The sequence below is a fragment of the Bufo bufo genome, chromosome 4, assembly GCF_905171765.1.
Source record: "Bufo bufo chromosome 4, aBufBuf1.1, whole genome shotgun sequence".
NCBI classification, from domain to species: Eukaryota; Metazoa; Chordata; class Amphibia; order Anura; family Bufonidae; genus Bufo; species Bufo bufo.
In genome coordinates this window covers 508,213,491-508,237,079 of record NC_053392.1, presented here as the reverse complement: position 1 = coordinate 508,237,079, position 23,589 = coordinate 508,213,491, and the positions used below count along the sequence as shown (strand labels likewise).

The 23,589-nt window shown below is 43.4% G+C and overlaps 1 protein-coding gene and 1 long non-coding RNA gene across 2 annotated transcripts in view; one reads left to right on the top strand and one right to left on the bottom strand.

The window, feature by feature from the left end:
* Positions 1-5,593, top strand: part of SNX5 (sorting nexin 5) — a 91,542-nt gene extending 85,949 nt beyond the window's left edge. The window contains exons 12-13 of the mRNA XM_040429664.1: positions 115-200; positions 5,219-5,593. Of these exons, the coding sequence (XP_040285598.1) occupies positions 115-200; positions 5,219-5,269 (137 nt within the window). The 3' untranslated portion in view covers positions 5,270-5,593. The remainder of the gene's footprint in view (positions 1-114; positions 201-5,218) is intronic.
* On the bottom strand, positions 2,025-23,106 carry LOC120998818. Its single transcript, XR_005778488.1, has 3 exons — positions 22,947-23,106; positions 18,603-18,605; positions 2,025-2,035 (listed from the first exon to the last, which is right to left on the bottom strand). It is a non-coding gene; the product is annotated as an uncharacterized LOC120998818 (long non-coding RNA).
* Between the last annotated feature and the right edge of the window lie 483 nt (positions 23,107-23,589).

Below are 23,589 nucleotides of genomic sequence, written 5' to 3'. Positions count from 1 at the left end.
TATAATGCTATAGTATCACTCTATCCATCCAGGAAGTCAAAGGAAGCTCACCGGCTATGTTTTGCATGTTTTCCCTTAAGGGAAATCTCACCTTTGCAATGTCTTATTTTATAGAACTGACTAGCTTCAAACAAAGAAGAGTGTGTGCTTTTCGAAAAAACCTGGTGGAGATGACAGAGTTAGAAATTAAGCACGCCAAGGTTGGTGGTGTTATCAAGTTTTATTCTATCCACTGCTCTTGATATACAACACATGTAGCCCTAGTTCTAGAGGTTCTTCATGTGTGCTGATGTTGATATTGTATCTATACTTTACACTCTTAAAGGGGATTGTACAAGTGATTCACTATTATCAAGACAGTCAATCAATGTCTGACACGGGTGTGACACCCAGCACCCCAGCCAATCAGCTGTGTCAGAGTAGCCCCGGTGCTGGAACTACACAGCTATGTCCATTGGGTGGTGGATATTTATTGCCTATCCACAGGTTTGGCCATCTCATGTAAATTCATAGACGGACTTTAAAGAAACATGAAATTCTGAGCTTGCAGTTGATTTTCAAATCTGCCGCATGTTCATTGTGTTGCAGATTTTCATTGCAGATTTCACCCTTTGCGATGCAAAGGATCAAACTTCGAAATCTATGGCAGAACCACATGTAACACATCGCACTGACCTCATAATCATATTTGTTTGTAATTATTGTCTTCTATATTACTTCTAATCATATACTGCTCACGTGTTTCTCTGTCACCAATCTGTCATACTGTCCTCTCTGATAACCTGGTGACACAGACCCTGAGCAAAAATGCTGTGGTTAGGTTGGTATTACACCAGCAGATACGGCTGATGATTGTTGGGAAGGAAGCGTTCGTTCCCAACAATCGCCTGCTCGTTAGTAAAGGAGACCACTGCAGTTACATGCAGAGATCCCCTCCACAGTATGGGGAGGAGCGATCACTAATGCCTTACAGAACCAATATTTGCCGGCAGCAGACCGTGATTAGACGGCACAATCTGCCCCCGGCGAACCATGATTTTTTTTATCTGCTTAAAAATTGTGATTGCCTGATGAATTTGAATTTGCGCGTTGATTGAGTAATTCGTGGCAGTATTAGGCTACTTTCACACTAGCGCTCGGGGCTCCGCTTGTGAGTTCCGTTTGCTCAGAATGCATCAGTCTGGCACCGTTTGTCCTCCGCTCCGCTCATCAGGCAGACACCCAAACGCAGCTTGCAGCGTTCGGGTGTCCGCCTGGCCGTGCGGAGGCAAACGGATCCGTTAAGACTTACAATGTAAGTCAATGGGGACGGATCCGTTTGAAGTTGACACAATATGGCTCAATTTTCAAACGGATCCGTCCCCCATTGACTTTCAATGTAAAGTCAAAACGGATCCGTTTGCATCATCATGGATCCGTTTTGTTCATGGTAATGCAAACGGATCTAAGCGTTTGCATTATAGGTGCGGATCAGTCTGTGCAGATACCAGACGGATCCGCACCTTAACGCAGGTGTGAAAGTAGCCTTACACAGGCAGATTATCACTAACGAGCGTTAATATGAACAGTTGTTAGCGATGATCTACACAATTATCTGCTGGTATAACACAGCCTTTACTTTCTTGAATTGACCCAACCATTTTTCTAAAATGTGTATTGAGAAAATTGAGGTCAATGGGGCTATTCACATGGCTTTAAGACCAGACGGACTCCATTGAAATCAGTGGGCCCGTTTTTAAAGGCCATTTAGACAGGAGCGCATACTCGCCTTATCCACTTGCATGTGCAGGAACACTCGCTCCTTACTAGAGGCTGCAAATCCGTCCAGAATTTCTCTGCAACTGGTGAAAACCCTATGCACATTAATGTATCGTACACACAGAAGCCCTTGCTGCAGGACAACAAGTCATTCCACTCTACTTATTTATTTTTAGGATATTTCCTCCTAAATTACACAATAATGTGAATACTGTATGTTCTGTACAATACCAGACAACATACAGTTATTGCTGCTGCCATAAAGTGCTGTTGGAGGCTCCGTTCTGAGTCTCTGCAACAGATTCTACAGTAAGGCTACTTTCACACTAGCGTTAATATTTCCGGTATTGAGATCCGTCATAGGGTCTCAATACCGGAAAAAAAAAAAAAAAACTTCTGTTTTGTCCCTATTCATTGTCAATGGGGACAAAACGTAACTGAACAGAACGCTCCAAAGTGCATTACGTTCTCATACCGTCCTGAGATGCAGAGCAAAACAGATCCATCATGACCCACAATGCAAGTCAATGGGGATGGATCCGTTTTCTCTGACACAATTGAAAACGGATCCGTCCCCCATTGACTTTCAATGGTGTTCATGACTGATCCATCTTGACTATGTTAAAGATAATACAACCGGATCCGTTCATAACAGATGCAGACGGTTGTATTATCAGTAGCAGAAGTGTTTTTGCTGAACCCTGACGGATCCAGCAAAAAACACTAGTGTGAAAGTAGCCTAAGGGAGGTGTCACCAAAGCGGTTTGTTTCAGTTTTCAATTCAGATTTTTGAGCCAAAGCCAGACGTGGTTTGGAAAGGATTGAGAAATATTAAGGAATGCCTGTTCTTTCCTTCTGGATCCACTTCTAACTCTGGTTCAAACAAATGCATCAAAAACTGCCCCAAAAAGCTGTGTGTGACATCATCCTAGGTCTAAGAGTATTGCTGTATGCAGCGCTAGTGTCCCCATCTGAACAAACTGACCCCCACGACTTTCAATTGGGTGCCGATTGTATCCGTTATGTCATGGATCTAGAACAGTGTTGTGGTTTCTGTGAAAGCCATGATGAATATTTGGACACTTAGTAGACTACTTTAGAACGTTAGACACAGTGGTAATACTGAGCGCGCACTGGAGAGTCCTCATTCATGAGCTCACGGCTCTCTCCGGAAAAATGTCAATTAGCGGCAGGAGGAGTAAAGCCAGGAGCTCATGAATGTGAGGACTCCCTAGTAAGGCTACATTCACACAACCGTGAAAAATAACGGCCGTTAAAAACATACACTGCCAGTTTTTCATGGCCGTTTTGCATAAGAGTGTGCATCCATTTTTTTTCGCCGTCTATCCGTTTTTAATGACCGTTATGAGCTTCATAGGCTTTTTTTTTTTTTTTATCCCAGTCTCTGCAGTGCCTGCAGTATATACAATGCCTCTCTTTAGTGCCCCCTGGACATATAAGGCCCTTTTAGTGCCCGCAACATCTATAATAGCCCCAATAGTGCCCACAGCATTTATAATCGACCCCATAGCGCCAACAGAATCTATAATAGCCTCCATAGGGCCTGCAGTACCTATAATAGCCCCCGTAGTGCCCCCAGTATATATGTCTTCATAGTGGCCCCTGTATGTATGTGTGTGTGTGTATATGTGTGTATATGTGTGTGTGTGTATATATATATATATATATAGAGATGAAAGAAGTCGGACTGCACTCCAAAAAATAGTGAAATACACGGTTTTATTCACCCATAGTCTGGCAAACTTGCGACGTTTCGGCTCACAAGAGCCTTCCTCATGGCTTGAGGAAGGCTCTTGTGAGCCGAAACGTCGCAAGTTTGCCAGACTATGGGTGAATAAAACCGTGTATTTCACTATTTTTTGGAGTGCAGTCCGACTTCTTTCATCTCTACAATACTTGGGGTATTGCCGTTACCCTGTGCCGGACGTTGCACCCACATCGTTGGTGGTGCTCCCGCTGGATCTCCTTCTCTTTCTATATATATATATATATATATATATATATAAAATAAAAAAATTATAATAAAAAACTCGCTTTATCCACTTGCATGAGCAGGAACAATCGCTATTCACTGGAAGAGCCAGGACCCAATGCACACTGTGTCATGATGTCACATCATGTGACGTCACCGAACTGTGTGAGTCGGGCTCTGCAGATTTTAAAATTTGCAGCGTGGTGATTGTCACAGATGTGCAGCCGATTTTTACTGTGAATTTCATCTTTTTACCAAGGTGATATCCGTTGCGGAGTTGCACAGTCTGCCTCCAAATCTCCTTGTCACATACGGATTAGTTTCAAAATTAGTAGCCGAAAATATCCATGTCAAAACCCCTAAGCAACATTCTGGGCAGAATTGAAAATGCGCCCCAATTTTGGCACAGTTTGTACCACAGAACTGGCATACGTGCCTTGCACCACATTTATAACCATTTTAGACCCTTTTTTTTTTTTTCCTCGTCGTGCAACAAAGGGGTGTGGATTACTGGAAAGGGGGAGTGGGGTGGGAGTTAAACGCTCCATTGTGCACCAAAAATTTGCCGCATTTGTGTCCCAAACTAAGCCAACAAATATGGGATGTCAATTTAGACTAGACGGTGTCTGTGATGAACCGGACGCCGTTTAAAACTTTCTACGACAGTATTAGGCACCTTTTACACTCGCCTTTTAGCTTTCCATTCTTGTGATCTGTCAGAAGAACAAAAAAAAATACGGATCTGTTATTTCCGGCATCCGTTATGATCAGTTTGTGTCAGTTCCTTCAGAGATCAGATATTTTTGACGGGAGAAAGTCCTGCATGCAGTATTTTCTCTCCTGTCAAAAATAACTGATCTCTGACCATAGCTAGAGATAATTGAATCCCACGAAGTGGAATTTGATCCGAATTTTAGGATAAATTCATGTTGCCTCAAAGCCGAATTTCCTTGTGCTTTGTGTTAGTTAATCTATTTAACTTGAAATAGTGTAAAAAAACAAATTAATTCATGTATGAAAGCGGCATCTGAGGGATACAGTGACGGAGGGCAGAGCTTTCGTCGCTCCCTGTCATTGCACCAGCTACTTACAAAAAAAAAGCGCTTCGTGATGAAGTAATTCGCCACAGAGCAAATTTTTTTGTAAAATTCGCAGAAGCAGCCGGATCGAACTTTCTAAGAATTCGCTCACCTCAAGTCATAACTGATGCTCAAAATAAGATGGATCAGTTGGTGTCAGTTTGCTTTGCACTAAAAATAACGGCGCATAATTGATGCAAAATAAAGGATACTTTTTTTTTTCTCCTGTTCTTCTGATGGATCAGAAGAAGGAAAGCACAACGGTGATGTGAACGCGGCCCCCATGTATCATGCGTGGGCAGAGGGGCTGGAGCATGCCAGGAAAGACAGAATAATTCAGTGAAGATATCTGCAGCTTTGGTGATTTTCCTGTCTTTGTTTTTTACAGAATAACATCTCCTTATTACAAAGCTGCATCGACCTCTTTAAGAACAGCTAAACGGGAGCCCAGGCCTGAAGAAGCACCAGTTGCACATCTGACATCCTGAGCAGAGCAGCTCTGTCTTTACACAATCATAACTTTGGGTCTTAGAGGACTATCATGATAGAAGTCAAGATATATATTAGTGTATGTGTTTAGTAAAATTTCTAACAATGGGGGAAATCTAATATTGCTCTTATAAAAGGTTAAAAGGGCTTTCCAGTTTTTTTTTGTTTTTTATACTGATGGCCCATCCTCTGGATAGGTCATCAGTATCTGATCGGTGGGAGTCCGACACCCGAGACACCCGCCGATCAGCTGTTTTGAGAAGGCAGCGGTGTTCCTCTGAGCGCTGCTGCCTTCTTGCAGCTTACCAAGCACAGCGCCCTACATTGTATAGTGGCTCTGCTTGGTATTGAACTCGGTCCCATTCACTTAAGTAGGGCCGAGCTGCTCCTAGGCCACGTGACACATGAATGTGTCATCACTCAGCCTAGAAAAAGCGGAGAGAAGGCCGCGGTGCTCACAGGAGCGCTGCTGCCTTCTCAAACAGCTGATCAGTGGGGGTCCCAGGTGTTCAGACCCCTACCGATCAGAAACTGATGACCTATTGAGATGATTTGTCATCACTAAGAAAATCTTGGAAAACTCCTTTTAAAGCTGATCTTTTCAACTATTTGTTCAGTAAGATCTGTTTCATTGTATATATAAATATATACACAAAGATTTACTATGTGTTCCTTTTATTTTATTTTTTTAAAACTTTACTGTTTAGTAATATGAGACTTTAAAATCACATCTCATTCCAGGGAAAAAAGTGGACGAGTAAGGGCTCTTTCACACTTGCGTTGTCCGGATCCGGCGTGTACTCCACTTGCCGGAATTACACTCCGGATCCGGAAAAACGCAAGTGTACTGAAAGCATTTGAAGACGGAACCGTCTTCAAAATGCGTTCAGTGTTACTATGGCACCCAGGACGCTATTAAAGTCCTGGTTGCCATAGTAGGAGCGGGGAGTGGGGGAGCAGTATACTTACAGTCCGTGCGGCTCCCGGGGCGCTCCAGAATGACGTCAGAGCGCCACATGCGCATGGATGACGTGTCCAATACGATCACATGATCCATGCGCTTGGGGCGCCCTGACGTCACTCTGGAGCGCCCCGGGAGCCGCACGGACGGTAAGTATACTGCTCCCCCGCTCCCCGCTACACTTTACCATGGCTGCCAGGACTTTAGCGTCCCGGCAGCCATTGTAACCATTCAGAAAATGCTAAATGTCGGCAATGCGCCGAAACGACGTTTAGCTTAAGGCCGGATCAATGCCTTTCAATGGGCATTAATTCCGGATCCGGCCTTGCGGCAAGGCTTCCGGGTTTTTGGCCGGAGCAAAAAGCGCAGCATGCTGCGGTATTTTCTCCGGCCAAAAAACGTTCCGTTCCGGAACTGAAGACATCCTGATGCATCCTGAACGGATTTCTCTCCATTCAGAATGCATGGGGATAATCCTGATCAGGATTCTTCCGGCATAGAGCCCCGACGACGGAACTCTATGCCGGAAGAAAAGAACGCAGGTGTGAAAGAGCCCTAAGATAACTTACATGACTCTTTTTCACTGTATTTACTTCCCTCTTACTTTTTTAAAGGGATTGTCCGGGATTAAAAAAAATTGCAAACAGTCTCTGTTTACCTGGAGCAGTAACGTGCCATACATGCCTGTGGTCACTGCAGCTAATCACTGGCCTCAGCATTCATGCCTGCAGGTGACTGTTGAGGCCAGTGATTGGCTGAAGAAGTCACATAGTTGTTGGTGACATATTTTAATTTTTTTTATTTTATTCTGGTCAACCCCTTTATTAGAATAAATGAAATCCTACTGGACAGAGCAAATTACACAGTAGCAGCTCAAACACGCATCATATCCAGGACAAACTGTGTGGGATCCGATAGAAATAAAAATTGTGCTCTTTGTTGGCACAGAGGCCGGGTTCACATAACGTTTTTCTATCCATTTAATGTATACAAAAAATGTATGCGTTAACGGATGCCATAGAGGTCCATTGTTAAAAAAAAAAAAAGTTAAAAATAAAGTATACTTTTTTTTTTTTTACTAGACTCTGCAGGATAGAAACGTGTTGTGTGCTAGGCTTCTGTATCCTTTTTCTTTTTTTTCCCCTTAACGTATACGTTAAACAAATGGCAAAAACGTGATGTGAACCCACCCTAGCAGGCACCTGTTGGGGCAACAGTGAAGGAGACGAGCGTTCTAGAGAGCACACTAAAGTGGACCGAAGGACGGTGGAATGTTGATACCGCAGGAGGTGGTGAGATTTATATGAACGAGCTAGAAGCAATATAAGGCTGATGGAATTGAAGTCTTCCTGCTGTATTCTTACAGATCTGTCCCGTTTATAATTACTCTTAAAGGGGTGTTCCCATCATATAATGTTTGATATGTCGTAATATAATGATGGGTGGAGGGCCAACTGTTAGGTGGATGGGGCTGTGCTGCTGTTCTCCGGAGCAGCTGGCCGCAGCTGTGCACCAGGCTACACTGCAAATGAACCACAGAACCTGTATACAATCTAAACAAGTACGATTTGTTTGTTTAAATCCCCCCCCCCCCCCCCCCTCTTTGCAATGGCAGACCTGGTTCTGTGCAGGAATTGTTGTGCTTTTATTTCAGGTTCCACTCTTCAGAGGTTTGGATACTGTCTGATCTGTAGACAGCTCTCCATAATGCAACAGGAAATTACCTTTTTGAAATATGAGATTTGTAAATTAACCATTAAGCAAACCCAGACTGACAACATTGCAATGCCACTGCCACAGAGGCCCCCTAGAAATGGAAGATGGGTTACTGTAGGTTCTGGTAGACTGAGAGTTGTGGATAGAAGACATGTCCCACAGTCTGTGGCTCTCCATAATTCATTTGCAGCACTTTCAGAGTGCAAGAGCAACATGGCGGATGGCTCAAGCACAGTGGGTGAGAACCAATAATCTCCCATGCCTAAAGTATGCAAGACTGCAGCCAAAGACAAAAAGTAGAAGGTGAGGACTGATAGTAAGCAGCTGTTGGTGGGCGATTCCATCATGAGAGGTGTGAAGTTTGAGGAGAATTGTGTTGTAAGATGTCTCCCTGGTGCTACCGCTAGCTGGGATAGACGACGGATCCTTAATATTGTTAGGCAAGCAAAACAGGAAAGGGAAGTGGATGTTATTGTCCATCTGGGGACAAACGATCTGGCTTGCAATGAGGTTTCAAAGGTGAAAGAAGCTTTTCACACACTTGGAAAGGATATACGGGAGGTTGCATCAACTGTTTCATTCTCTGCAGTTTTGCCTGTGCATAACCTTCAGCATGACAGGAAGATGCGCATTAAGGAATTCAATGTATGGCTTGGTGAATGGTGTCGGAACCAAGGGTTTGGCTTGGTGTCTCATGTTAGCTCTTGTTGGAATGGAAAAGAACTGTACAAGAAAGATGGTTTGCATCTTTCTCTCAAAGGAACGACTGTCCTCGGTGAACAGTTCCAAGTATTTGCTAAGGAGCATTTAAACTAGGAAAGGGGGGCAAAAGAGTGATAATCCAGCAGTCCGACTGCCCCCCGGAACAATGCCAGAAGATGCCAGTAGCACAAAGGTTAAGAATTGACAAGCTCAGATTCTTATCTACAAATGCTCGCAGTTTAGGGAATAAGATCAATGAACTTGAGGCTATAATGGCATCTGAGAATATAGATGTAGTGGCTGTTACTGAGACGTGGTTCAAGGGGAGTAATGACTGGGATATATCAATACCAGGGTTCTCTCTATACAGGAAAGACAGAAAAGACAAGAAGGGGGCAGGGGTGGCCCTGTATGTGAAAGACAGCATAAAATCTAATTTGATACAAGTTAGCGAGAACAATTTTGAGTCAGTTTGGGTTACCTTGCAGCTTGATAATCATAAGGTAACTCGTGTAGGTGTGATATATAGACAACCTAGCCAAGTCAAAGAATTAGATGATCTACTAGTTGAGGAAATGGCTAAAATGACATTGAAGGGGGAAGTTATCATTATGGGAGACTTCAATCTTCCTGATGTAAACTGGAAAACCAAAATAGCTAGTTCTGCCAGGAGTACAGATATTCTAAATTCCCTACTGGGATTATCTCTACAGCAAGTAGTTGAGGAGCCAACCCGGAAGGAGGCCATTTTAGATTTAGTATTCACAAATGGGAATTTGGTATATGATATTACTGTAGGGGAAAGCTTGGGATCTAGTGATCACCAGTCAGTGTGGTTTACTATAAGTACAGTGACTGAGTCACACCACACAAAAACAAAAGTTTTAGATTTTAGAAAAACTGACTTTTCTAAAATTAGATTAGTGGTATACGAGTCCCTATTAGATTGGAACAGTTTCATTGGAGTCCAGGAGAAATAGGACTACTTAAAAGAGGCACTATTGAAGGCAACAGAAAATTGCATTAGGCTTGTCAGTAAAAGCAAAAAAAGGAAAAGACCACTGTGGTACTCAGCAGAAGTGGCCAAAATCATTAAAAACAAAAAGATAGCATTTAGGAATTATAAAAAAAAAAAAAAAAAAACGAGGATGACAGGCTTATTTACAAGATTAGGCAGAGAGAGGCCAAACAAGTTATAAGAGCTTCTAAAGCACAGGCAGAAGAGAAATTAGCTCAGTCAGGGAAAAAAGGCGATAAGGCATTCTTCAGATACATAAATGAAAAAAGGAAACTAAAACAAGGAATTACAAAATTAAAAACAAAAGAAGGAAGGTATATTGAAGAAGTTAAAGAACTAGCTGACTGCCTCAATGAATACTTCTGTTCAGTCTTTACGAAGGAAAATGAAGGAAAAGGACCTCAGTTAGGAAAGAAGACTAATGAATCTTTTGATGCATGTGTCTTTACAGAGTAAGAGGTTCTAAGTCAGCTGTCTAAAATCAATACAAATAAGTCACAGGGGCCTGATGGGATACACCCAAAGCTATTAAAAGAGCTCAGCGGTGAACTAGCAAAACCATTAACAGATTTATTTAACCAATCACTGGCAACAGGAGTCGTCCCAGAAGATTGGAAATTAGCAAATGTTGTGCCCATTCACAAGAAAGGTAGTAGGGAGGAATCGGGCAACTATAGGCCAGTAAGCCTGACATCAATAGTGGGGAAATTAATGGAAACCATACTTAAGGAGAGGATTGTGGAACATCTAAAATCCCATGGATTGAAAGATGAAAAACAGCATGGGTTTACTTCAGGGAGATCATGTCAAACTAATCTTATTGATTTTTTTGATTGGGTGACTAAAACAATAGATGTCGGAGGTGCAGTAGACATTGCTTATCTAGACTTCAGTAAGGCTTTCGATACTGTCCCACACAGAAGGCTTATCAATAAATTGCAGTCTTTGGGCTTGGACTCCCATATTGTTGAATGGATTAGGCAGTGGCTGAGGGACAGGCAACAGAGGGTTGTAGTCAATGGAGTATATTCAGACCAAGGTCTTGTTACCAGTGGGGTACCTCAGGGATCTGTTCTGAGACCCATATTGTTTAATATCTTTATCAGCGAAATTGCAGAAGGCCTCGATGGTAAGGTGTGTCTTTTTGCTGATGACACAAAGATTTGTAACAGGGTTGATGTTCCTGGAGGGATACACCAAATGGAAAAGGATTTAGGAAAACTAGAGGAATGGTCAAAAATCTGACAACTAAAATTTAATGTGGATAAGTGCAAAATAATGCACCTGGGGCGTAAAAACCCAAGAGCAGAATATAAAACCAGTGATACAGTCCTAACCTCAGCATCTGAGGAAAGGGATTTAGGGGTCATTATTTCAGAATAATTAAAGGTAGGCAGACAATGTCATAGAGCAGCAGGAAATGCTAGCAGAATGCTTGGGTGTATAGGGAGAGGCATTACTAGTAGAAAGAGGGAGGTGCTCATGCCGCTCTACAGAGCACTAGTGAGACCTCATTTGGAGTATTGTGCTCAGTACTGGAGACCATATCTCCAGAAGGATATTGATACTTTGGAGAGAGTTCAGAGAAGAGCTACTAAACTGGTACATGGATTGCAGGATAAAACTTACCAGGAAAGATTAAAGGACCTTAACATGTATAGCTTGGAAGAAAGAAGAGACAGAGGGGATATGATAGAAACTTTTAAATACATAAAGGGAATCAACAAGGTAAAAGAGGAGAGAATATTTAAAAGTAGAAAAACTGCTACAAGAGGACATAGTTTTAAATTAGAGGGGCAAAGGTTTAAAAGTAATATCAGGAAGTATTACTTTACTGAGAGAGTAGTGGATGCATGGAATAGCCTTCCTGCAGAAGTGGTAGCTGTAAATACAGTGAAGGAGTTTAAGCATGCATGGGATAGGCATAAGGCCATCCTTCATATAAGATAGGGCCAGGGGCTATCCATAGTACTCAGTATATTGGGCAGACTAGATGGGCCAAATGGTTCTTATCTGCCGACACATTCTATGTTTCTAACCTAATAATATTTAACTGTAAATGTATTGAAATGCGCTTATTTTTCTATATCATGCCCTCCAGTGCCGGGAGCGCTGCCACATGGGAAGTGGTGCGCTCTCTATATGTCTGTTTGTCTGTTCTATAATAAATAATACTGGCATGAGTAGTGATGAGGCTCCTGAGGAGGTCAGGACACTAGAAACGCGTCGAGCCAGTGTGGAGCTACAGCCAGTGTCAGCAGACGTAATTGAGGTACACTAGACCACGTCAGGCCAGTGGTGTAAGAGAGCAGGGGAGTTGGTATATTAGGGACCTACTGTATGATGTGCTAAATACCACTAGGCATACACCACCCCGCTACCATTGACCCCCATTAGTGATACTTTACCGGAGCTCCACATTGCTAATATACAGTGTGGTCTGAGCTGCTGTTAGGGGTTACGCCCAGCAACAGGCATAGGAGTGAAGGCGGCCTTGCACAGGCACATGTATTCAGCTTAATAGTGAGATTGCACAGTGAAAGCTCCTAGGTATAGTATTGGATTAGAATTATCTTTGTGTAAGTTTTCCCCATTTTAAGCAAATAACATAATAAAGTTGGTTTGTTATTTTATTTTAGCTTCCCTTTAAATACTGTGATCTGAAATTGGTGGTGACATAATTGTGAATATCCATTAGTAATTACGGCTATATCATGCCCTCATCCATTTATTTCCCATGACTATGACAGCTGCAGCACAGTTGCACGTGTTTGACTGTTGAGCTGGTTTGGGTTCTCAGGATTGTGCAGTAACTCCCAACTCTGAATAGGTCTACTTCTGGGGATGCACAGTACCCATAGAGCATTCCTATTCAGAGGCCACATGAAGGCACTGACTTAATAGCTCTAGGACTCCCCTCAGGCCGGCCAGTGGGAACTCTAATGCAACTCTCGGATACACTCATTAGGACGACTGGCCCTGTTTCTGCTGCTCCAAGTAATGCTAGTCATAGTGGAAAGGAGAGGGAGAGACCACACAGCTTGGGAGGAGGCTTCCTAGGACACTGATATCTCTGTGGAGAGTGCAGATACAGTACAGACCAAAAGTTTGGACACACCTTCTCATTCAAAGAGTTTTCTTTATTTTCATGACTGTGAAGGCATCAAAACTATGAATTAACACATGTGGAATTATACACATAACAAACAAGTGTGAAACAACTGAAAATATGTAATATTCTAGGTTCTTCAAAGTAGCCACCTTTTGCTTTGATTACTGCTTTGCACACTCTTGGCATTCTCTTGATGAGCTTCAAGAGGTAGTCCCCTGAAATGGTCTTCCAACAGTCTTGAAGGAGTTCCCAGAGATGCTTAGCACTTGTTGGCCCTTTTGCCTTCACTCTGCGGTCCAGCTCACCCCAAACCATCTCGATTGGGTTCAGGTCCGGTGACTGTGGAGGGCAGGTCATCTGGCGCAGCACCCCATCACTCTCCTTCATGGTCAAATAGCCCTTACTTTCAAAGTTTTCCCAATTTTTCGGCTGACTGACTGACTGACCATTTCTTAAATTAATGATGGCCACTCGTTTTCCTTTACTTAGCTGCTTTTTTCTTGCCATAATACAAATTCTAACAGTCTATTCAGTAGGACTATCAGCTGTGTATCCACCTGACTTCTCATCAACGCAACTGATGGTCCCAACCCCATTTATAAGGCAAGAAATCCCACTTATTAAACCTGACAGGGCACACCTGTGAAGTGAAAACCATTTCAGGGGACTACCTCTTGAAGCTCATCAAGAGAATGCCAAGAGTGTGCAAAGCAGTAATCAAAGCAAAAGGTGGCTGCTTTGAAGAACCTAGAATATGACATATTTTCAGTTGTTTCACACTTGTTTGTTATGTATATAATTCCACATGTGTTAATTCATAGTTTTGATGCCTTCATAGTCATGAAAATAAAGAAAAATCTTTGAATGAGAAGGTGTGTCCAAACTTTTGGTATGTACTGTATGTGTAGTGAAATAAATAATAAGTCAATAAAAAAAACTCAAAAAGCAGAATGACTGACAGCCATAGGCTTTCCACATTTATTGTTTCTGCTGCCATGCAGAACTGAGTGGGAGCCACCATGAACAGCTCAAGAGGAGGCTTCTGGGGAGATGGCACTGATTGAAGAATGGATTAAGGAACTTCACATTTGGTTGTGTTAGGCGGCTCGAGGTGGAGTGGTGATTGTGGTCTGGCAGTTCCTGGACAGGTGACATGTTCTGGATAGCCTCCTACCTAATAGAATGCGGGGGGGTCTCCTGCTCCTTGACTCTACATGGTAAGAGTTTTGCATGGCAGCTTGGCTGGTACTGGTGGAAAGTCCATGAGAAGCAATTATTGAAGACTTGAAAAAATGTCCTGACATTTAGATGAAATCTGCAAAGACATGGCATGCTGCGGATTTCAAAATTCACAATGCAGGTCAATTTCTGCTAGGAAAATTTCTGCACATTGTAGAAGAGATTTATAAATCTTATCTACTCAACTGGTAATGTGTTAAGCTGCAGATTTTTGGCATGAAAATGCGCATGGAAAATTAGTGCATAATATACACTGTGTGCACATACCCTTAGCGCTTTCTCAGGAGAGCTTGTGCTGGCCACCTCTTGGAAGGACTTCGGACCTCCCATTGCAGCTGACAAGAACCTCAACAAAAGAGTGCAAGAAGAAAAGGGTTTAGAAAACCTGTTTCATATACCCCATTAGAGAATCTTCTGGGGAAGAACTTTAACAAGGAGCATGTTTCACCCTGGAGGACCTGTCCTATCCTGCTTTACATGGACAACCCAGGGATTTGAACAGGCACTGTATAATGCTTAATTCCCACTATAGTGGTGCCACAAGGAAATTGAACACTTACGGCCAGGCTTGCCTACGGGTTACAGTTGATCACTGGGGGTGCCTCGCAGGTGGACACTTTGTGATGAGCTTATCATTGGAGAACCCTTCTAACAAGTAGGGATTGTGCAAAGCAGCCGACCCCAGTAACAGTATGGCCTCTTCATTGAGAGGATTGGAGTAGACCCGGTGACCACGAAGTGATAATAAATCCTAGTGATGCCATTGCTTTCTTTGATGCGGAAAACCCCTTTGCCTGCGTTCTTTTTGGTTGTTGTTAGTGCCTAGGGGGCGTTTAAAATTTTGAGTTGTAATTTGTTTGGTCCTAGAGTAACATTAAAGGGGTTGTCCGAGTTATAAAAATAAATAAATATAGCACTGTAAATCTGATGAACAGCAATATATAACTAATATATAACTAAGCTAAGCAAGTTTTATATATATATATGTTTCCTCATCTCCCTGGTTCTCTTCTGGCCCTTTGTTTACCTGCAATAACAACAATCTCTGAGGTTTCCCTAATGAATATTTGTGCCCCTCCCCCTGCTCTGCTAAGGGAGTGAATAAAAGTCCCTATCTCCACACTAAGCCACTACTGCATACCCTAGATGTAGATACATATACGTCTTACTACATACGTGGCAATTTTTCCATTTCTTCAGAAAAGGCCTTTCCTAACAATAAGAATCTAGTCGTCTCTGAACTTTACTGTACCGTTCATGCACTGGAAAGTGCTTCCCCAGTCACAGAGGAAATGAACCATGCAAATATTTTTAACAAATGAATGCTCTTCAGAGGAAAGAGTAAAAATAAATGCCATGGAGTCATCACACCAGATGTGTCTGATACTTTCATAATGTGAGCCAGATGGTTAAAGTGAAAACTCTAGCAAAGACTAGAATCCGTGTTCCCTCTGTAATGGTCGCAAAACTGCAGACTTCTTCATGGATATATACCGCACTAAGGGAACACAGTTTCTTACAAGTGTCTCTACGCATAGGAATAGTGTTTTTAAACAGTAAAAAAAAAAAATATATATATATATTTATTTTATTTTTTTTTGCAGTGTCTTACCACTAGCATTTTCTTTCTGGGGTTTTACTCTATAGAGAAGGTGTTGTCAAAAAGCCTGAAAAATCGCCAAAAGCTACAGCATGCTGCGTTTTTTTATAACAAGCCAGAAAGACAAAAAAAAAATAGCCAGGTTCAGAAAAACATTGTGGGTCCTGTGTTTCATAACTCTCACAGACCTTCAGATAACATCTGGAGTTGTTGGGCCAGATTTATCATTAGCTCAGGTCAGAATAATGGAGTGAAAAAGTCCCAAACGCTAAAACTGCGCACAAATTTGCAACTTTTTTCTGCTCTGCACTATGCTCGCCAATTTTCTGAAAGTGGGTGTGTTTTCTTATGTAAATTAATCTCTAGACAGATTTACTATTGGGACTATTTAAAAAGTCTCAAAAAAAGTCGCAATTTCACTCCAGTGAGGACCATGCTTATCTTATGAGACTTTTTAATAGAACATGCGACTTTTTCATAAAGATGTGCGACTTTTTCATAAAGATGTGCGACTTTTGTAAAGCCGCTTACTGACGGATAAACTGCTACCGTCAAACCACATTTATTACAGTCTTAAAGGGCCGATCATAAATCTGACTTGGCTAAAACTGACTTTAGCCATATGTTAAAGTGGAGTGAGCTGTCAGAGTAATGATAAATCTGGCCCGTTGTTTGTACACCAAAAAAAACACCACTCAAGTGCAGAAAAACACTATCAAAAACCTAGGTGTGAAAGTACCCTAATAAAATAACTAATTTATGGAACGTCATTCGCTGCTAGATTAGTTCTTTCTGGAGCCCTAAATAATGTGAACAGTGCCTGAATTCCAATGTAGTCATGTTAAATTTCTGTCAACTTTTTGACACGTCTGCCAAAGTGAATCAGAATCGGGGGATTCTCTTGCATTATCAGGGCATGCCTAATTTTTCCAAGCTATAGGACAATGCTTCCTAAACCTGTCCTCAGGGAGGAGGATTTCCCACAAAGAAAATGTGCTATTTATTAATTTAGTGAAACAAATTGTTGAGAAAATACTGCACTTAAGGCTACATTCACACGAGTGTATGAGTTCCGCAATTTTGTGGAACAGGTGTGGACTGATTCATTTTAATGGGGGCCGCAAAAGATGCCTACTGCACACTGTGTGCTGTCCACATCCGTAGTTCTGTTTCGCATCCCCACAAAAAAAATAGAGAATTTCCTATTCTTCTCCGCAATTGCGGCAAGAATAGGCATTTTCTATGATAGCAGCGGCATGTGTGGTCAGCAAATTGCAGAACGCACACAGACCGGTATCCGTGATTCAAGGTCGTGTAAATGTAGCATAAAGGAGTTTCTAGATTATTATTTCTTTGTCATATTAACGGTACCTAGAGATCTATATTTACCTGCTCACCACCGCCCTGATCCTCTATGCAGCCCCCGCCGTGTCCACGTTCCCGCAGTGGTCACATGCTCCGCTTTAGCTGGCTTCAGTGGTGATGTGGCCACAAGCTCCACGTCATGGCTGAAGCCAGTCATTGAGCCCATGCTGCACCAGATGTAAACATAGAAACATAGAAACATAGAATGTGTCGGCAGATAAGAACCATTTGGCCCATCTAGTCTGCCCAATATACTGAATACTATGGATAGCCCCCGGCCCTATCTTATATGAAGGATAGCCATATGCCTATCCCATGCATGCTTAAACCCCTTCACTGTATTTGCAGCTACCACTTCTGCAGGAAGGCTATTCCATGCATCCACTACTCTCTCAGTAAAGTAATACTTCCTTATATTACTTTTAAACCTTTGCCCCTCTAATTTAAAACTGTGTCCTCTTGTGGTAGTTTTTCTTCTTTTAAATATGCTCTCTTCCTTTACCGAGTTGATTCCCTTTATGTATTTAAAAGTTTCTATCATATCCCCTCTGTCTCTTCTTTCTTCCAAGCTATACATGTTAAGGTCCTTTAACCTTTCCTGGTAAGTTTTATCCTGCAATCCATGTACTAGTTTAGTAGCTCTTCTCTGAACTCTCTCTAGAGTATCTATATCCTTCTGGAGATATGGCCTCCAGTACTGCGCACAATACTCCAAGTGAGGTCTCACCAGTGTTCTGTACAGCGGCATAAGCACTTCACTCTTTCTACTGCTTATACCTCTCCCTATACATCCAAGCATTCTGCTGGCATTTCGTGCTGCTCTATTACATTGTCTTCCCACCTTTAAGTCTTCTGAAATAATTACTCCTAAATCCCTTTCCTCAGATACTGAGGTCAGGACTGTGTCAAATATTCTATATTCTGCCCTTGGGTTTTTACGCCCCAGGTGCATTATCTTGCACTTATCCACATTAAATTTCAGTTTCCAGAGTTTTGACCATTCCTCTAGTTTTCATAAATCCTTTTTTCATTTGGCGTTTCCCTCCAGGAACATCAACCCTGTTACATATCTTTGTGTCATCAGCAAAAAGACAAACCTTACCAGCGAGGCCTTTTGCAATATCACTTATGAAGATATTAAACAAAATCGGTCCCAGTACAGATCCCTGTGGAACCCCACTGGTAACATTACCTTGTTTTGAATGTTCTCCATTGACTACAACCCTCTGTTGTCTGTCACTCAGCCACTGCCTAATCCACTCAACAATATGGGAGTCCATGCTCAATGACTGCAGTTTATTGATAAGTCTTCTATGTGGGACAGTGTCAAAAGCCTTACTAAAATCTAGATATGCGATGTCTACTGCACCTCCGCCGTCTATTATTTTATTCACCCAGTCAAAAAAATCTATAAGATTTGTTTGACATGATCTCCCTGAAGTAAACCCATGTTGTTTTTCATCTTGCAATCCATGGGATTTTAGATGGGGACCAGAATGTGGACACACCAGAGGCAGCATGGAGGACCGGAGTGGAGGGGAGCAAGTATGAATGCTCAGCTTCGTGAGACAGCCTGCTTGCAATTATTCCCAGAAAACCCCAGAAAACCCCCCCAGGCTGGTTTCACACGGGCGTTGCGGAAAAATGTGCGGGTGCGTTGCGGGAACACCCACGATTTTTCCGCACGAGTGCAAAACATTGTAATGCGTTTTGCACTCGCGTGAGAAAAATCGTGCGTGTTTGGTACCCGAACTTCACAGAAGTTCGGGCTTGGGATCGGTGTTCTGTGGATTGTATTATTTTCCCTTTATAACATGGTTATAAGGGAAAATAATAGCATTCTGAATACAGAATGCAAAGTAAAATAGCACTGGAGGGGTTAAAAAAAAATAAAAAATCATTTAACTCACCTTAATCCACTTGCTCGCGTAGCCCGGCATCTCCTTGTGTCTCCTTTGATGAAGGACCTGTGATGACGTCACTCCGGTCATCACAAGGTACGTCACATGATCTTTTACCATGGTGAAAGATCATGTGACTTACCTTGTGATGACCGGAGTGATGTCATCACAGGTCCTTCATCAAAGGAGACACAAGGAGATGCCGGGCTACGCGAGCAAGTGGATTAAGGTGAGTTAAATGATTTTTATTTTTTTTTTAACCCCTCCAGCGCTATTTTACTTTGCATTCTGTATTCAGAATGCTATTATTTTCCCTTATAACCATGTTATAAGGGAAAATAATAATGATCGGGTCTCCATCCCGATCGTCTCCTAGCAACCGTGCGTGAAAATCGCACCGCATCTGTACTTGCTTGCAGATGCTTGCGATTTTCACGCAACCCCATTCACTTCTATGGGGCCTGCGTTGCGTGAAAAACGCAGAATATAGAGCATGCTGCGATTTTCACGCAACGCATAAGTGATGCGTGAAAATCACCGCTCATCTGAACAGCCCCATAGAAATGAATGAGTCCGGATTCAGTGCGGGTGCAATGCGTTCCCCTCCCGCATTGCACCCGCGCGGAAAACTCGCCCGTGTGAAAGAGGCCTAAGAGGTTAAAAACTGGGACCACTTCTTGATTCTGCTACCAAAATGTAAAATATTTGACCACTTGGGTACCTACATGACTGTATTCAAAATAATGAAGATTAATAAAATATATTCTGTTTGATGGATGTTCCCCTATAGGCTACATTTACACACAGCCAAAATGTGGCACATTTTCCATCCAAATTTGCAGGTAGAAAATCCATGGCGGAATACAGTTACAGCAAAGTGGGTGGGATTTTAAGAAATCTCATCCACACGCTGTGGAAAAATATCTGCACATAAATTAACTTGCAGTGTGCATTTTAAATATGCAGCATGGCAGTTTATGTTGCGGACTGGTTGTGGATTTATTTCCCCTTTTAAGTTCAATGGGGAGGTCAAAATACGCAACAAAAGCATTCTCTGGAGTTCCAGATTGCAGACCCATTCAAGTGAATAGGTCCACATCTGTGATGCGGGGTGCACATGGCCGTTGCCTGCATATTGCGGACCTGCTGTTTGTGTGCATGAAGCCTTACCTGCAGATCTGCCCTGCCCCTTCCTCACACTGATATCTGCCGTGATCCTCTCTCCTTACGTCCTCTGGGCTCCATGACAGTGGTCTTCACCCTCCTCAGGCATTGTCCACTAGTGCAGGCTCTGTTCTTGCTCAAACATCATCTGTGTTGATTGGGTTTTTAGCATGAGGGACAAGGGTGAGGAGCATGGTTTGCGTCTTAGGCCCCACCTCTGAGGGGACATCCTCTGCGTCTGGAGAAAAGAAGGTTTGTACACAAACATAGAAGAGGATTCTTTACGGTAAGAGCAGTGAGACTAAGGAACTCTCTGCCTGAGGAGGTGGTGATGGTGAGTACAATAAAGGAATTCAAGAGGGGCCTGGATGTATTTCTGGAGTGTAATAATATTACAGGCTATAGCTACTAGAGAGGGGTCGTTGATCCAGGGAGTTATTCTGATTGGAGGAATTTTTTATTCCCCTAAAGTGGGGAAAATTGGCTTCTACCTCACAGGTTTTTTTTTTGCCTTCCTCTGGATCAACTTGCAGGATAACAGGCCGAACTGGATGGACAAATGTCTTTTTTCGGCCTTATGTACTATGTTACCATGTTACCTCGCTGGTGCCAGAATTGATTATGTGCCTCAAGTGCGAACTTCATTTTAGCACCAGGACTAGGGAGCCTGACAGTGATATACCTGTCCATGAATGGACAGAGCACACCATCCTTTTAATCAACTTAAAGATAGTGTGAACAGAGCCTCAACAGTACATACATACTGTGTAGCCATGGTCCTGGGTCTCAACTGGTATTTAGCTGTGGCAAAACGCAGAGAGCTGCAAGGGGTAGGGATCATGTGTTCCCAACAGTTTGTCCAATCCAGATACTGCTCTGACCTCTGCCTGACCTCTGTTGCCCCGCCTCTCTCCCGTCAATGCCCTCTGCCTCCAGTGCTGTTTACTGTCTCCTCCTCAAATATATCTGCAGCCCCAGCTCTCCTTACCAAGTTCAGCGGCTGCCACCGGAATGGAGATGATCCAAAAACAGGGCAAAGCATACTAGGTGTTGCATCTGATGAATTATCCATGACTGACCATAACCTTTGGAGCCTGAGCGCACTGAAACCTGTAAAGGAGTGCTTACCCTTAAAGGGAACCTGTCATTTGGATTTTGTGTGTAGAGCTGAGGACATGGGCTGCTAGATCACCACTAGCACATCCCCAATATCCAGTCCCCATAGCTCTCTCTGCTTTTATTGTGTAAATTTTTTTTTTTTGAGATATGTAAATTAACCTTAGATGAGTTCTGTCTCCTCCATGCTTCAGAGATAAGTCCAGCGTTCTCTGACTCTGAGCCCAGCACCGCCCTGCATCCTCCGAATCTCCTCCTTGCTCCTCGACGTCACAAAGCTAGAGCACCGTAGTGTCGCGATGCGCGAGCTAGAGCATACGCAGTTCGTTCCCTGAGGCTGATGCCAGCACAGGGAAGGAACACTGCTGACACTGCGCATGTGCTAGCTCGCGCATTGCGACATTACGGCGCTCTAGCTTTGTGATGTCGGGGAGCAAGGAGGAGATTTGCAGGATGCGGGGGGGGGGGGGGGGTGAAAAACGGATCCGTCCCCATTGACTTACATTGTAAGTCAGAACGGATCCATTTGGCTCCGCATAGTCAGACGGACACCAAAATGCTGCAAGCTGCGTTTTAGTGACCGCCTAAAAATAGCAACGGAGACCAAATGAGGCCAAATTGATGCATTCTGAACGGATCCTTATCCATTCAGAATGCATTGGGGCTGAACTGATCCGTTTTGGGCCGCTTGTGAGAGCCCTGAAACGGATCTCACAAGCGGACCCAGAAATGCCAGTGTGAAAGTAGCCTAAAGGGCTTGGCCCATCTCACACATTGGTTTCATATCGCTAGGATATGCCATCAATTACATATACAGTGGATAGAAAAAGTCTACACACCCCTGTTAAAATGTAAAAAAATGAGACAAAGATAAATCATTTCAGAACTTTTTCCACCTTTAATGTGACCTATAAACTGTACAACTTAATTGTAGGGCTGCAGCTAACGATTATTTGAATAATCGATTAGTTGACGATTAATTTCTACGATTAATCGGGAAAAACGACAAAATTACAAAACAAAGCGGTTTATATGATTTTACTTGAAAAATTATGTTCAAAGGCCATATTAAAACAAATTGTGGGTGGCACTGTTTTGGAGAGGGGGATCTGTGGGTGGCGCTGTTATGGAGAGGGGGATCTGTGGTAGCGCTGTTATGGAGAGGGGGATCTGTGGGTGGCGCTGTTATGGAAAGGGGGATCTGTGGGTGGCGCTGTTATGGAAAGGGGGATCTGTGGGTGGCGCTGTTATGGAGAGGGGGATCTGTGGGTGGCGCTGTTATGGAGAGGGGGATCTGTGCACTGTTATGGAAAGGGGATATGTGCCCTGTTATGGGCATAACAGTGCACAGATCCCTTTCCCCATAACAGTGCACAGATCCCTTTCCCCATAACAGTGCACAGATCCCTTTCCCCATAACAGTGCACAGATCCCTTTCCCCATAACAGTGCACAGATCCCCCCTCCCCAGAAGTGCCATAGACCGATCCCCCTACCCATAACAGCCCCGGCCCTGCTGCTCACAGCAGACTAATCACTCACTGCATCTTTATTTTACCTTACAATCGTGACGCTCCAGTAACAACTCTGCAGGCAGAGCGGAGGGCGGCGTAACGTCACTTACTCACGTGACGCACCTGCTCCGCCCACTTTATGAATGAAGGAGGCGGAGCAGGCGCGTCACATGAGTAAGTGACGTTACGCCGCCCTCCGCTGTGCCTGCAGAGTTGTTACTGGAGCGTCACGATTGTAAGGTAAAATAAAGATGCAGTGACTTAAAGTAAACCGCCCGCCTGCATAGCAACGAATCGGCGATTATTCGATAACTGGATTCGTCGACAGCGAATCCAGTTATCGATTATTATCGATTACATCGATTAATCGTTGCAGCCCTACTCAATTGAAAAACAAACTGAAATCTAGGTGGACACCCTCTTATAACTGGGGATGTAGCTGTGTTCAGAATTAAGAAATCACCTTCAAAATCATGTTAACCGCTTTACGTCTGCCCATAGGATATAAACGTCCTATGGGTGGACGTCTATTTCTGAACGGACGTTCCAGAACGTCCGTTCAGAAAGTGCAGCTGCACGCTAATCGTGCAGCTGCTGATCGGGTTGCCCGCTGTCAGTGACAGCAGGGCAACCCTAAGACAAGGCAGGGACAGTTCCCAGGTGTCCCTGCCTTCCGGATCGCTGCATACACAGCGCTCGGTGAGCGCAGTGTATGCAGAGAAGGAAGCGCTATGCGCTTCCTGTTCCGGCCCGGCGGTCATGTGACCGCCGGGACCGGAGTGTGCAGGAGCTGTGTGAGGCTGTACAGCGCTGGATTGCTGCTGTACAGCGTCTCTAGGGGTGTATTTGTCCTGTAACTGGGG